The following is a 13418-nucleotide window of genomic DNA, read 5'->3' on the forward strand; positions in this document are numbered from 1 at the left end:
ATTTGCTCCAGTCATGAATTACTCAGTACAATTTGAAAAGTTTTATAATGTATTAATAAGATCTAAAACAATTTCATAATGGCGTGATTTAAGATTAATATTTTCAATTAGGATTTATTAGAATGACAATAGTAAATTTTGATAAAACAAATGTATTTACAAAGGGATATTAACTAGAAAAAGATGCATATTGAATGGTAAATCATTTTTTAATTTGTCATGAACGAATATGACAACTTTAATATATGATAAAGTCATATCTTCTTAATTCAAGTGTAAAAGATGCAAAACTTAACGTTAAACATGAAAAGAATAGTTTCATTTTTGAATATCCATGTGTTAAGTATTATGAATGCACAGATTACGTTCTTGAAATACAGCCTGGAATCTATAAGTTTGAACTTTATGGTGCATCAGGTGGCAGCGGCAGTGGGCATGTTCCATCATATCGATTTCCCAATGGAAGCTGTATTTCACAAGACAGAGTTAAGCGTGTGAATGGAAATACTGTCTGCAAACAATTACCCAGTGCTGGAGGTGCAGGCGCATATATTTCTGGCTACTCAGTACTTTTTCATCCAATGAAAGCTTTTGCTACAATTGGAGGAATGGGATATTTTGATCAAAGAAATGCTAATTATTATAAATCTTTTAGTTTATCTTGCATGAATCGAGGTGGTTATGGTGGTGGTGGAAGTTCTCCTGGTTATGGATCAGGATCAGGAGGTGGCCAAACTGCTGTCAAATTTGAGAAGAACGACCTTTTTCATCGTGTAATTGTTAGCGGTGGTGGAGGTGGTTTTGACAACGGTGATGGCACATTTCAACAGTCAGATGATGGCTCTGGAGGCGCAGGAGGTCTCGAAGCACAAGGTTTTTATATATACGGTATGTATATTGAAAATTCATCAGCAAATTCTACTTTTGGATTCGGTTTTGGCCAAGGAGAATCAGCTCGCACAGATGGTTCGAAGAATCCATATGGAATCAAAACACCACACGGATTCACAGACAGAGGAAGTGCAGGTGGTGGGTGGTATGGTGGTTTTTGCAGTCATCACAATAATGGCGGCGCTGGTGGAGGTTCTTCTTGGGTTCTGTCAGACAATGCAATTCTTCCGAAAGGAGAATTGACTTTTTATGACGAAAACTATGAAGAAATTGGTAAAGATCGTTATGCATATGATACTTCAGCATCATTCAAGTTTTTCGATGTTCAGCATGAGTCAGGTGTATGGGAAGGACACAGAAAACTAATTATAACATACTATCTTCTAACTAGTCATTGTTTACATTATATTCATTTTAATTGTAATGCTATTATGTATGCTTGTAGTCTTTCTTAAAGATCTTTTTAATAAAACATTCCACGGTTGTTTTTCATATAAAATGATAATTAATAATTGAGGATACTAGCTTTCTATGCAATTTTAAATGCAAAGCAACAATACTCACAATGCTTATCTAAATTTCAATTGAAATTTATAAAAGTGACATAAGAAATTGATTCTCCTGATGAACAGTAACATTTAATTTGATTTTGATTGATTGTCGTTTGAGTATGACAATCAAAATTGACAAAAAATGTCAATGTATTTGATTCGCTTGTTTCAAAGTTATCACTTTGAGTTATTGCTTTGTTGGTAGTTAATCTGTCATAATTAGAGTTCGTAATTGTTACTTCTGGATCTGCGTAATTAAAAAGAAAGACTCTTGTCACATAAACTTGAATGATATTATTACCTTCGATATTTGAATAGTTGACTAATCCATCGTTAACATCATTTGAGCTAAAGGAATAATACGACTCAGCAAAATTTTTACTATAATTCATAGATGATATTGTTCCTTGCCCATCATCAATATAATTTATACTCTGATATCCATTATTTTGGGAGAGTGATCCTTCTATGTTATAATTAAAATTTATTGATGAATAATTGTTCAAATTTACATATGAAAAAATACCTTCTCCTGTTGAAATACAAGATGATGCACAGTATCGATGCTGAACAAAAGAAGAATCTCCTTTCATATAAATAGTACCTCCAATTGTGCCTTTACATCTGGTGAATGTACATTCAGAATGCAGGATTTTCAGATTTTTTGCAATTATAAAGATAGAAGACCATTGATTATAAAAAACACACTTAAATACGAAATGCTTATTACTATATAAATCAATGTTTGGGTTGGTTTGTTTAACAATATTGTTTTTATCAGATGATTCATAAAACAAGCTCCAAACTGTATCAGCAGCATTATCTTTATGATACATGTGTTCTATTATAATCATTTTAAATTAAGAAATTGGTATAAAAAATATTTTGTCAACCGATCTCGTTCAAAAAGAACTCATAAAATATACAACTCTTCATTTTAATGCCCTGAATAATGTCCTCATGCAAGATAACATAATGGTAGTATTCATTTTTTCCTGCATTGTTAAAATCCTTTACTTCTTATTATTTATTATAATTTCTTTTGCTTTTCACCCATTACCAATTTAAAAAATCAAATTATTTTAATAATGCATTTGACCCATTACCATATTTTTCTAATATGCCAAATTTTTCGAAATTATTTTTTGAAATAAAATGAAACCATGATTAAGTTTCAATGATCCGATATTCATATGCTAATATTAGCAAACCTGTAAAATCAAATACAGTTAAAGTCTCTGAGAATAAGTACACTTTTGAGTATCCATGTGAAAGTACATTTGATTGTACAGATTATATCATCCATCTTCCTCGTGGCACATACAAATTTGAGTTGTATGGTGCCTCGGGAGGAAGTTCTCAAGGTAATGTTTCTTCATATCGATTTCCAACTGATCAATGCATCTTAGATGAAACTGTTAAAAACGTTGGTGGCAACACAATCTGTCTTCGAAAGCCGAATATTGGTGGTGCTGGTGCATATATTAGTGGCATCATCACCTTAAACAAAGATATCATTTCATATGCCACTATTGGTGGCAAAGGTCAATTTAAATATAAAATCCAACAAAGTAATAATGATGATTGCTATTTAAAAAATAATATGATTGAAGGTGGATATGGTGGTGGAGGTTATTCCTCTAATTTTTTTTATTCCGATTCTGATTTTGGATCTGGTTCCGGAGGCGGTCAAACCGCTGTCAAATTTGAAGTGAATGATCTTTGGCACCGAGTTATTGTGAGCGGTGCTGGAGGTGGCAGTGATGATAAAGATGGAACATATGGCGATTTTAATGATGGATCAGGCGGTGCAGGAGGTATTATTGGTCAAGGATGGTTTTCAAGTGGTATATATAATTTTAATTATACGGCAAATTCTACATCAGGATTCAGTTTTGGTTATGGCGAATCAGTCCAAAAATATAAATCTTTGAATCCAAAAGGAGTTCAATCATATTATGGTGGTTCAGATCGTGCCGGTGCCGGCTCTGGATGGTTTGGTGGCTTTGCAAGTCATGATAGTAATGCAGGTTCAGGAGGAGGAAGTTCATGGGTTTTATCTAAAGATGCTATTATTCCTCAAGGAAAGATTGAAGCATTTGATTCATTCTACCAAAGCATTGGAAAATATGAGTATGCATTTACAAAATCAGATTATCTTTTTGAACATATTTTCCATACCTCCGGTGTTTGGGAAGGCAATGGTAAACTTATTATCACTATCCTCAACCACTGTATTTTTAATACAAAATTCCTTTGTTATCGACTTCATGTTATTGATTATTTCCTAATATTTCTTTTAGTTAACGATAGTTAAAAATATTAAATTTTAAAATTCTATTTTTTCCCAACTTTTGAATCTGCAGGTAATCCCAACAGTTAGAAATTGCTTTGAACAAAGTTAACTAGGAATTTGGTGAGATGGCGAGTTTTCGGCGAACAAATTAGTAATGAAGATTTGCACTTTTTTAAACATATTTTATCATACATTCAAACGGTAGTAACGCTATAGTAAACGTATTATTACTACCATCAGCCATTTACATTTTGTAAAATTTTAAAAAAACATAAGTATATTTTAATAAACTATTATACTATTTCAAATATAATAAACAAAAAGTTAATTGAAAAATTCATAAAATAACAATAGTTGATACTTACTTTTGGAAGCGGATTGAAATGAATAATGGAAGGATCAGAATCATGTGATGAAAGACTTAATTCTAAAGACGGCAAATTTTTATTTTGAATATTAACATATTCTAATACTTCCATTCTATAAAATTGAAAACCAATTCTTTTAACATTCGGATGAATTAAAATAAATTTTACCATAGAACTACCACATAATGCACTATCTGCAATGAATTCAACAAAATTTGGAATGATTAAATATGTTTCTCCATGATTACCTGGATAAACAATCAAAGTTTTCAAATTTGATGAATAGACAATACCATCAACATCAGTAAAATATGGATTTTCTTTATCAACATAAATAGCTTTCATATATTTACCATTGTCAAAAGGATTATCTATTAATTTTGTTACACTTTTTGGAATTGTAAAATACTCAACTTGAGTCCCCGTAAGTAACCCATCATCAAATATTTGGACTTTATCATCAAAAGTAACATTTATTAACTGCGAATATGATTGGAAAGGACTAATTGTTGTTGATGTAAAACCCTTTAGATATAATTTTTTTGCATTTTGGTTCTGGGTTAGAACAGGAAGTTCGCCCGAACCTATTACTGTATAACAATCTTCCTCGCCACAATTTTCAAATCTCGGATTAGAAATTTTTCAGAAAAATTAAATCTTTTCCTATTTTGGAATAAAAAAGTGACAAAATATTTTATGATTCTGTAACAAAAAAATATTTATTCTAATTTGAAATTGAGGGCATATTAAATTTGGTTGAATGTGTTTATACGATCTGAAAAATTAAATATTCTCCAAACAAAAACATTTCAGTATAAATACAAAGGTAATAGTTATCACGAATCTAATGCATATCACATTGAATTAACTTGAGGATACTATTCGTTCGAATTATGGGGATGTTCATCTACAGTGAACAATCCTCCATCAAATGGTGCCTATGTTAAAGGATATATATTTCTAACTTCGACCAAATAATTTTATCTCCATGTTTGTCATAAAGGAGAACATGGAATGTTAAATTATTCATATGGTGGTGGAGGACCTGGCCAATTTGGTGGTGGTGGAGCTACTGATATCAGACTTCTTCCAGGAGAATACGATAACTTTACATCATTGAAAAGTCGAATTATCGTTGCAGCTGGTGCTGGGGCTACTGATTCAAACGATCTAGGAGGTCCCGGAGGAACTATTGAAGGATTTAATAGCCATGGGAATTACGGAAAAGGTGGAACCCAAATATCTGGAGGACAAGGTGATAGTAGCGGCAAATTTGGAAAAGGAGGTGGAAATCCGAATCGGATTGATGCTTCAGGAAATGCTGGAGGAGGCTCAGGATATTTTGGAGGAGGCACATCTACTATTGCTAATGATTATGGCGGTGGTGGAGGTAGTAGTTTCATCAGTGGTTATCCAGGGTGTATCGCCATAGCCGAAGATTCAACAGAAAATTCAATAAAATTTCGAACTGAAAAATTCAAATTAACTTTGAGATGATATTTAATGCTGCAAAGTCCAATAATAAGTATATTAAATCATATCGGTCCATCTTTGATATGGTTTCGAATAAATATCCTACTGCAATTACACTGATGTCACACAAAGCAAAATCATCATCTGGTAATTTTCGTGCAGCATATGAACAATATAATGAATTATATGAGATAAAATATGAAATCTATAATTCTATTGCTGAAAATGACATACAATCATTCATTTCACATTCTCTAAATGAAACTTTTGATCCATTTCAAACAATTGAAAACAATTTTGGTTTTGATGATGAAGATGATACATTGCTTGAATTATGCTGCTATTATGGTGCGATTGATTGTTTTAATTTTTTGAGAACAAAATTCAAATTAAATATCACAAATAAATGCCTCAAGTATTCATTTTTAAGTGGAGTTCCATATATAATGAATGAATGCTTGAAATATCAAAAACCAGATGATGAATGTATGGAATTCGCAATTGCGTCACATAACATTGATTTTGTATGTTTTCTTCATAATGAATACGATATTAAAATCAATTTAGATTTTTGTTATAAATACTACAATCTACCTGCATTCTTTGTTTATTTTGATTTATCAAAAGATTACAATCAAATGTTCCTATCATCACAACATTTTAATCTTTCTTTAATTTGGGAGTATTTATTGGCAAATGGTGTTGATATCAATAAAACTTATGAAAACAATGAAAATGCTCTTCATATTGCTGCAAAAGAAAATCTTTTAAGATTTGCTAAATTCCTAATTGCAAAAGGGATTAATACAAAATCAATAGATATTTATGGGAATACAGCTCTTCATTTATCTGTTAAGAAGAATTTATTTGAAATGGCAAAGGTTATTCTTTCTGATAGTTCTATTATCAATATGAAAAATGGAGATACAAATACTGCAGCACATCAATCAGTAATAAACAAAAATTTTCCAATGTTAAAACTACTTATTGAGCATGGTGCCGATCTTAATGAGCATAATAGATTTTTTGGTTATACAGTTCTTCATCTTGCTGTAACTCACAAACGTGAAAAAATCTTGGAATATTTGGTAACTCTGGCACCATGCTTCAAAAATAATTCTCTTGAAAAGGAATTCAAAGATGATGTAAATAATCATGCTTCAACAGGAGTCGATATTAATAGTCGAGATAATGATGGAAAAACAGCACTTCATATTGCTGTAGAAAATAACAGATTCAGATTTGCGGAAATTCTCATTTCTCATGGTATTGATATTGATGCAACTGATAAGAATGGAAATACAGCTCTTCATACTGCAGTTAGTAAAGAAAACATTCAGATCGTTAAATTACTTATTTCTTATGGTATTGATATTGATGCAACTGATAAGAATGGAAATACAGCTCTCCATGCTGCTTCAATATCGAATCGTATTGAAGTAATGGAAATCCTTCTTTCTCATGGGGCAAACGTTAATTCTAAAAATAAAGAGGGAAATAATCCATTGCAATACGCTCTATCAAGCATCAATGTAAAAGCGGCAAAACTTCTTATATCTTATGGCGCAAATTTGAAAGAGCTTTTTGAAGATGGATCAACAATCTTGCTCAAAACACTACAAACAGATAACGAAGATTTTTTATTATATCTTTTGCGACATTATGATTTTAATTCAAATTATAATGATAAAGCTTACCTTCAGTATGCAAAACAAAACAAAAAATACAAGGCATCACAAATGGCTCTATATATGGATAAACTCACAATAACAATATATTTGATTTTAAACTTTATTATGATTATTGAGTACCTGATAGTTCTTTTCTTATTTAAATCGTGAAACTTTGGTAAATTTAACAAGAAAAGAACAAAACATGCATATATTCCTTCAAATTCAATAAATTATTCCATATTATTTTTTCGGATAATATGTATAATCAAATAAACAAAATTACATATATTTTTCATTTGATTATTAAAAAATTCCATATTGAATATAAATAGCATGAACCTTTTCTCACAAATGATTCTTACATGGATTTCAGTATCGACCATAACGCATGCCATTGTTATAGAAAGGATATTCTAATTTATTCTATATATGAATCAAAAAAAATACCTCAATCTGCAAATTTTATATCTTCAATAAGAGGAAGAATCTTGAGCAACCATTATATATGCACCACCATAATGAGTTAGAATTTTTGATGAATTTTATTCATCGCTAAGTACACTCCTTACCAAATGGAGTTGTAAACTACTCAAAATTTGGATTATTTTCCAGACCACTATATTTATCAAAAAGCCAATTATGGGACTCTTGGAATCTCATAAGCATCAGAAAGAATAAATTTCAATTCCCATTCATTCCTTTGAAAAGTATAATGAAATTTGAGTAATTTATTTATCTCAAGGGATTCGAATTTTCAATTGAATAATTTTTGTCAATTTTTTAAAAAGCGATTTAATCGCTTGTCGGCCTCTTCAGCAGATGAATCCCATAATAATAGACAATATTGGGATTTATTGCAACCATCTGAAATATTTATTGATGTTGATCCCTTCATATATCGTATCAACGGAGATTTTTTCGCAAATATCACGAGTAAAGGAATTATTCGCATCAAAAATGAAAATTCAAAATTAATCCTTGTGCATGATACATTTTTATCCATCACATCATCTCTTGAAGGCGGATGTATATTTTTCCTTCCTGGCCACTCTATTTATCAAAAAGATATCTGTGGGAAAGGGGTTTATTCAAAGAAGCAAGGCTATTATGGCTTCATTAACATATCGCAAACATCAGAAAATATTAATTATATTTCAATGATTTCTTTGAATGATTGCACTGCTTTAGCTTCGATTGATGATATATTTTGGATTGGAGGTGGTAATGCTTCAATATCAAATTACAATTCAACAAACAACTACATTGCTAGAACACCTGGATTTTATATTGGCTATTCATATGGAAAGGCTATTGCATCATTTATAAATATATTATCAGGAACAGCAGTGACAAATTCTATTGTTTATATTGATTCCGATAGTATAATTAAATATTCGAATTTTTATAAAAACAGACTTATTAGCTCAGAGCAATGGTTTTTGAATATTATGCTTCAAACGTCCTCTGTTGAGAATTGTGTTTTTGTAGAAAATATTGCCAGAAAATTTCTAAAATTTCCTATTTCTTTCACTAATTGTTCGTTTTATTCTAACTCGATTAATACAGCACCACCATCTGTTCAATATCTCGGATTGCATAGCTTTAATGTGAGTGTTCAATGTAATATGTTGAATTATAGCGAATGCATCAAACTATATTCTTGTGTCTATCGATATTTTGAAATGAGTTCATATATGTTATCATTTTCTATTTTTACTCTTTATCTTGGATTCACATAAAAGCTTCATTAATCTTTTCAACAAAATAACTTTTTCCTTTATCTATTATGATATGAAGTAATATTATGATGCTAGTATCAGTTCGCAGTCGAAACCAATTTTTTGTTGAGCCGCGAGATCCGTCTAAATGATGTTTCTCTTTGATATTTAAAAAATTGACAATTTCATTCAATTTAAGATTTTGGATTTGAATTGAATGATCGTTGTCAATTTTTTCTATGATAATTCAATAATTTGTCTGATTTTTCGACAGATGAATTCCTTAAAGGCAGACAATATTGGGGATTCTTTCCATCATCAGCAAATTCATATATGGCATTACCCCTCGCATATTATATCAGAGGTGTTTTTTTCAAAAGCATCACAAACAATGGTGTTATTCGAATCAATGACGCAAGTAAAGTATTAATCCTCGAACATATTACATTTAATTCTATCACATCTAACGAAAACGGTGGCTGTGTTCTCTTTAACACTGGTCACTCAATTTATCAAAAGGATATTTGTGCTCGAAATGTCTCTTCAAGTATGAAAGGCAAATATGGCTATATTAACATCTTACGTAACTCAGAAAACATAAACTATCATTCTATGATTTCGATAACTGATTGTACACCTGATCCTGTTTCTGATATTCTTTGGATTGGTGGTGGGATAATCTCTCTTTCAAATTATAATTCCACGAATAACTTTGTATCGCAAACACCTGGATTTTATCTTGAAAATTCAGTTGGAATGGCTAATGCATCCTTTACAAATATACTATCAGGAACGGCTACAGCAAGTTCTATAGTATGTTCTGATACTAATTGTATATTGAAATATTCAAATTTTTATAATAATCAAGTTCTTAGTACTACTTTTTATTTTTTGAGTCTATTCAAAGATTCGTCTTTTGTTTATCACTGTGTTTTTGTTCGCAATGCTGCCCAAAATTTTCTTGCCTTACAAATATCTATGGTTGCTTGTTCATATTACGAAAATTCGTTTAGCTCGACTCCTTCTTCTATTAGATATGTTGGTTCTTACTCCTTCATAGTGAATACTCAATGCCATTTGTGGAAAAACAATGATTGCAATAAGAAGATTTCATGTGTATCAAATTACTTCATTATAAACTATTTTATGTACTCCTTTTCTATTTTCATTATTTTGATTGACTAAATATAAAATATTATAAAATATCTTCTTTTTTTTCTAATCTCATATAACACCAAATAGTTTTAGGAAATTTTATCCTAAAAACACATAAATTCTCGGACTTTTCATGAACTTTAAAATTCAAATTAAAAGATATATTTAGAATGTCCATTAAAAGTCTAAAAATCTTCGTTATTTTATGTGTACATGTCATGTTTCAAACAATGAATGTTTAAAAATTATAAATCATTTGTTTTTTATGACGTGTAAACTTATGAATTTTATCAAAATTTTGAAAATAAACGGGAAAATTATTAAAAAATAGATTTTTAATAAAGAAGAAACCCAACTCTTTATTCCACATAAAACTAGATTTAGTCACGACTAATATCACATATGCCGTTGTTGAACATGGAGTTTTCAATGACTGCGATCTCTGCATCGTTGCAGATTCTTAAGCCGTAGCACTTGTGGCCAGAGATATTGTTTTCGCTAACTTCGGATGCACCACTTGACACCATGATACCGACATCTCCGTTTTCTTTAATTGTACTTCCTTTGACAACACCTTCAGATCCTTGTTCAAGAACAACACCGCAGCTGCCGCAAGCTTCGATTCTGCAGCCCTGGATTGTAACCTTTCCTTTGCAGTAAACACCGACGTTCTTGGCATTCTTGACAAGAGATCCCTTGAGGTTTGCAGTTCCCTTCTGGATGTAGATGCCTGGTCCCTCTGTAGCAAGCATAACGTCTGCATCGCATGTAACTTCGCCGCCATTCTCGAGATAAACATTTGTATTGTTTGCCTCGTACTTATCGTTGTATGTAAGGATCTTAGCGTTATCTGTTGCAGCAACGCCGACCTTGTTGTTGGTATAGAGGCAGTTTCTTGTTCTGACATCAGATTTGGCGGAAATTTGGATACCGTTCTGGGTATTGTCGATTGTTGTCTGAGAAATGTTTGTTCTGGACTCTTCACATGTGAAGATACCGATCTTGGACTGTTCGATGATGCACTTATCAATGTTTGCTGTGGCGTACTTGTCGCAAACGATGGCAACATCTGTTGTATCTGAGATCCTGACCCAAGAGATGTCGAGTTTGCCGTCGTCGACGTAGATAGCATCGCTCTTTGCACCTCTGATTGTGCATTCTGTTGCTGAGTAGGTAGAGCATGATGTGTAGATGGAGTAGAAGTTGTTGTCTTCGAATCTGCAGTACTTCATAGTGATCTTTGAAGCTGTTGCGATGATACCGCAGCCGAATGATCTGTAAATCTTGCAATAGTCGATTCTGACCATGTTAGAGTTCTGGAATTCGATAGCATTGTTTTTGTTGTCATCGAATGTGCAGTTTCTGAGCCAGACATCTCTTGATTTGACAGAAAGAAGGCCTGTTCCGCGGCATCCCTTGATCTCGGCGTTGGCGATCATGATGGATGACTCGTTTGCAAGGAAGATGCCGTTCTCTGAGCAGTCGGAGCAGACAAGAGAATCTGCCTCGCATTTGACATTCTGTCCAGAAAGAACGACACCGCAAACCTGATCCATGAACTTGCTGCCGACGATGTAAACCATAGCGCGTTCAACACCGACGATACCGAAGCTCAAGTTCTGGAAAGTATCACCTTCAGATGCGATTGTTGTATGGTGAGTAGCGAAAAGAGCCTGCTTGCATCCGCCTTGGAATCTGTTCTGGATGGAACGTAAAGCAGCGCCATCTGTGACTTCGATCAAGGAGCGACCACAATCTTTAATTGTGCACTCTCTGACAACAGGAGTAGAAACAACGTATGATAAGATACCAACGTTAGCGCATTCTAAGATCTGTGTCTTGGCAACAATTGTGTTTTGGCCGCATGAAGAAATTGAAATGCCTTCGCCACCGATCTTCATGATTGTGCTGTCATCGCAGAAGAACTCTGTCTTATCTGCGGAAATGATGGCGCAACGACCAATTTCGTTGAAAATGCACTTCTCGAATAAGGCCTTTGTCTGGTTACGTAAGACAACACCGTTCTGGGCTGACTTCTGGACTGTTGTTTCAGTGAAAACGGCTTGGGCTTGTTGTGTCATTATTATAATATTCGACTCATGGCACTCGATAATGCACTTGGTGAAGTTAACAATGGCACTGTTTCTAATGGCAATTGTTGGCATGTATCTGGAGTCGAAATTGCAATCTTCGAAAATGGCAGAGCCTGTCTCAACACGGAGAGCACCGGCGGCTTGGGATTCTTCCTGGAGGATTGTGAAGCCTGTAAGGATGACGCCGTCTGTTTGGACTGCGATTGTATCACTCTTGCAATCGGAAACAATTGTGCATTCTCCTTGAGCGACGAGGTGGATCTTCTTGGTAATGATCAAACTCTCGTGGTATGTGCCCGGTGGAATGTGAAGAACAGATCCTTCTGGAGCGCGTTCAATTGACTCAGCAATTTTGCCTGTAAAATCGGAGTTTTGTTCGTAGGTTGGTTTTTGAATGCGATTGATGTTGAAGATTGACTCGTCAAGATTAGCAAGTTCTGCTGAATCTTCTGTATTGACGGCAGTTTGTTGATCAGCTGGAATATCTTCGGCCTGTACGTGTTCTTCTGCATTCTGAAGTGAGTTAAGTACTTTAGTACTTGATGAAAGCATTGGAGCACCACGACGCCTGTTAGTTGAAGGCTGAGCCATACCTGGTGTGAATGGAGCAACTGGAGGAGCTCCTGGAGCGCCAGCTCCAATACGTGGAACGCCAACACCTGGTGGTCCAAAATTAGGAACGCCAGCTCCAGGGCCTACACGAGGAGCGCCTACTCCTGCTGCAGCACCTGGAACATTAATTGCTGGTCTGCCTGGTATCGAAGGTGATGGAATGTTTGGTGCACCTGACATAATACTACACTAAAATTTTATGCATCACATTCTCTTATCAAATGTTTTTGTCTTCACTAATGTAGTGCACTGGTTTGGTTTTTCTAGAAAAATCCAATCATTAAATTAGAATGACAGATTGTATTTAAAATCTAAGGCCTAAAACCTATACAAAAAGGATTCTCTTCCTAAAATAATTATTGGCATTCTGTTTTAAGTTCCATATTCTGTACAAAATAAAATCCGCCATAACTGGCCTTTCGTTTCTGATAGCGAAAACTTGATTTTCTTATTCCCTATTAAGTTTAAAGTATTTTTTATTTCAAGTTCATCTTTTCACTTTTTTATTTTTCTTTCAAAATAAACTGCAAAGGTGGATTTCATAAATCAGAAGAGTATTGAAATTTTCGGAATTCCAAATGCATAAAA

General features: G+C 33.2%; 6 protein-coding genes across 6 annotated transcripts; 5 read left to right on the plus strand and 1 right to left on the minus strand.

Moving 5' to 3' along the window:
• Positions 1-101: 101 nt before the first annotated feature.
• TVAGG3_0241130 (glycine-rich protein family) lies at positions 102-1441 on the plus strand (the record flags this gene model as incomplete). Its single annotated transcript, XM_001314816.1, has 1 exon — positions 246-1346. One exon carries the CDS (start codon positions 246-248, stop codon positions 1344-1346), a length of 1101 nt encoding a protein of 366 aa, XP_001314851.1.
• Positions 1442-2619: 1178 nt separating this feature from the next.
• Positions 2620-3759, plus strand: TVAGG3_0241140 (glycine-rich protein family; the record flags this gene model as incomplete). Its single annotated transcript, XM_001314815.1, has 1 exon — positions 2620-3759. One exon carries the CDS (start codon positions 2620-2622, stop codon positions 3757-3759), a length of 1140 nt encoding a protein of 379 aa, XP_001314850.1.
• A 1361-nt stretch (positions 3760-5120) lies between these two features.
• On the plus strand, positions 5121-5603 carry TVAGG3_0241160 (glycine-rich protein family; the record flags this gene model as incomplete). Its single annotated transcript, XM_001314814.1, has 1 exon — positions 5121-5603. One exon carries the CDS (start codon positions 5121-5123, stop codon positions 5601-5603), a length of 483 nt encoding a protein of 160 aa, XP_001314849.1.
• Positions 5604-5662: 59 nt separating this feature from the next.
• Positions 5663-7420, plus strand: TVAGG3_0241150 (spectrin binding; the record flags this gene model as incomplete). Its single annotated transcript, XM_001314813.1, has 1 exon — positions 5663-7420. The coding sequence occupies one exon, from the start codon at positions 5663-5665 to the stop codon at positions 7418-7420; it is 1758 nt and encodes a 585-aa protein (XP_001314848.1).
• Positions 7421-7734: 314 nt separating this feature from the next.
• On the plus strand, positions 7735-10155 carry TVAGG3_0241170 (uncharacterized protein; the record flags this gene model as incomplete). The annotated part of the gene is made up of 1 exon (XM_001314812.1): positions 9304-10155. One exon carries the CDS (start codon positions 9304-9306, stop codon positions 10153-10155), a length of 852 nt encoding a protein of 283 aa, XP_001314847.1.
• A 289-nt stretch (positions 10156-10444) lies between these two features.
• On the minus strand, positions 10445-13036 carry TVAGG3_0241180 (F-box only protein family; the record flags this gene model as incomplete). Its single annotated transcript, XM_001314811.2, has 1 exon — positions 10506-13010. The coding sequence occupies one exon, from the start codon at positions 13008-13010 to the stop codon at positions 10506-10508; it is 2505 nt and encodes an 834-aa protein (XP_001314846.1).
• Positions 13037-13418: the final 382 nt, after the last annotated feature.

Source organism: Trichomonas vaginalis, chromosome IV, assembly GCF_026262505.1.
Source record: "Trichomonas vaginalis G3 chromosome IV, whole genome shotgun sequence".
Classification (NCBI taxonomy): domain Eukaryota; phylum Parabasalia; order Trichomonadida; family Trichomonadidae; genus Trichomonas; species Trichomonas vaginalis.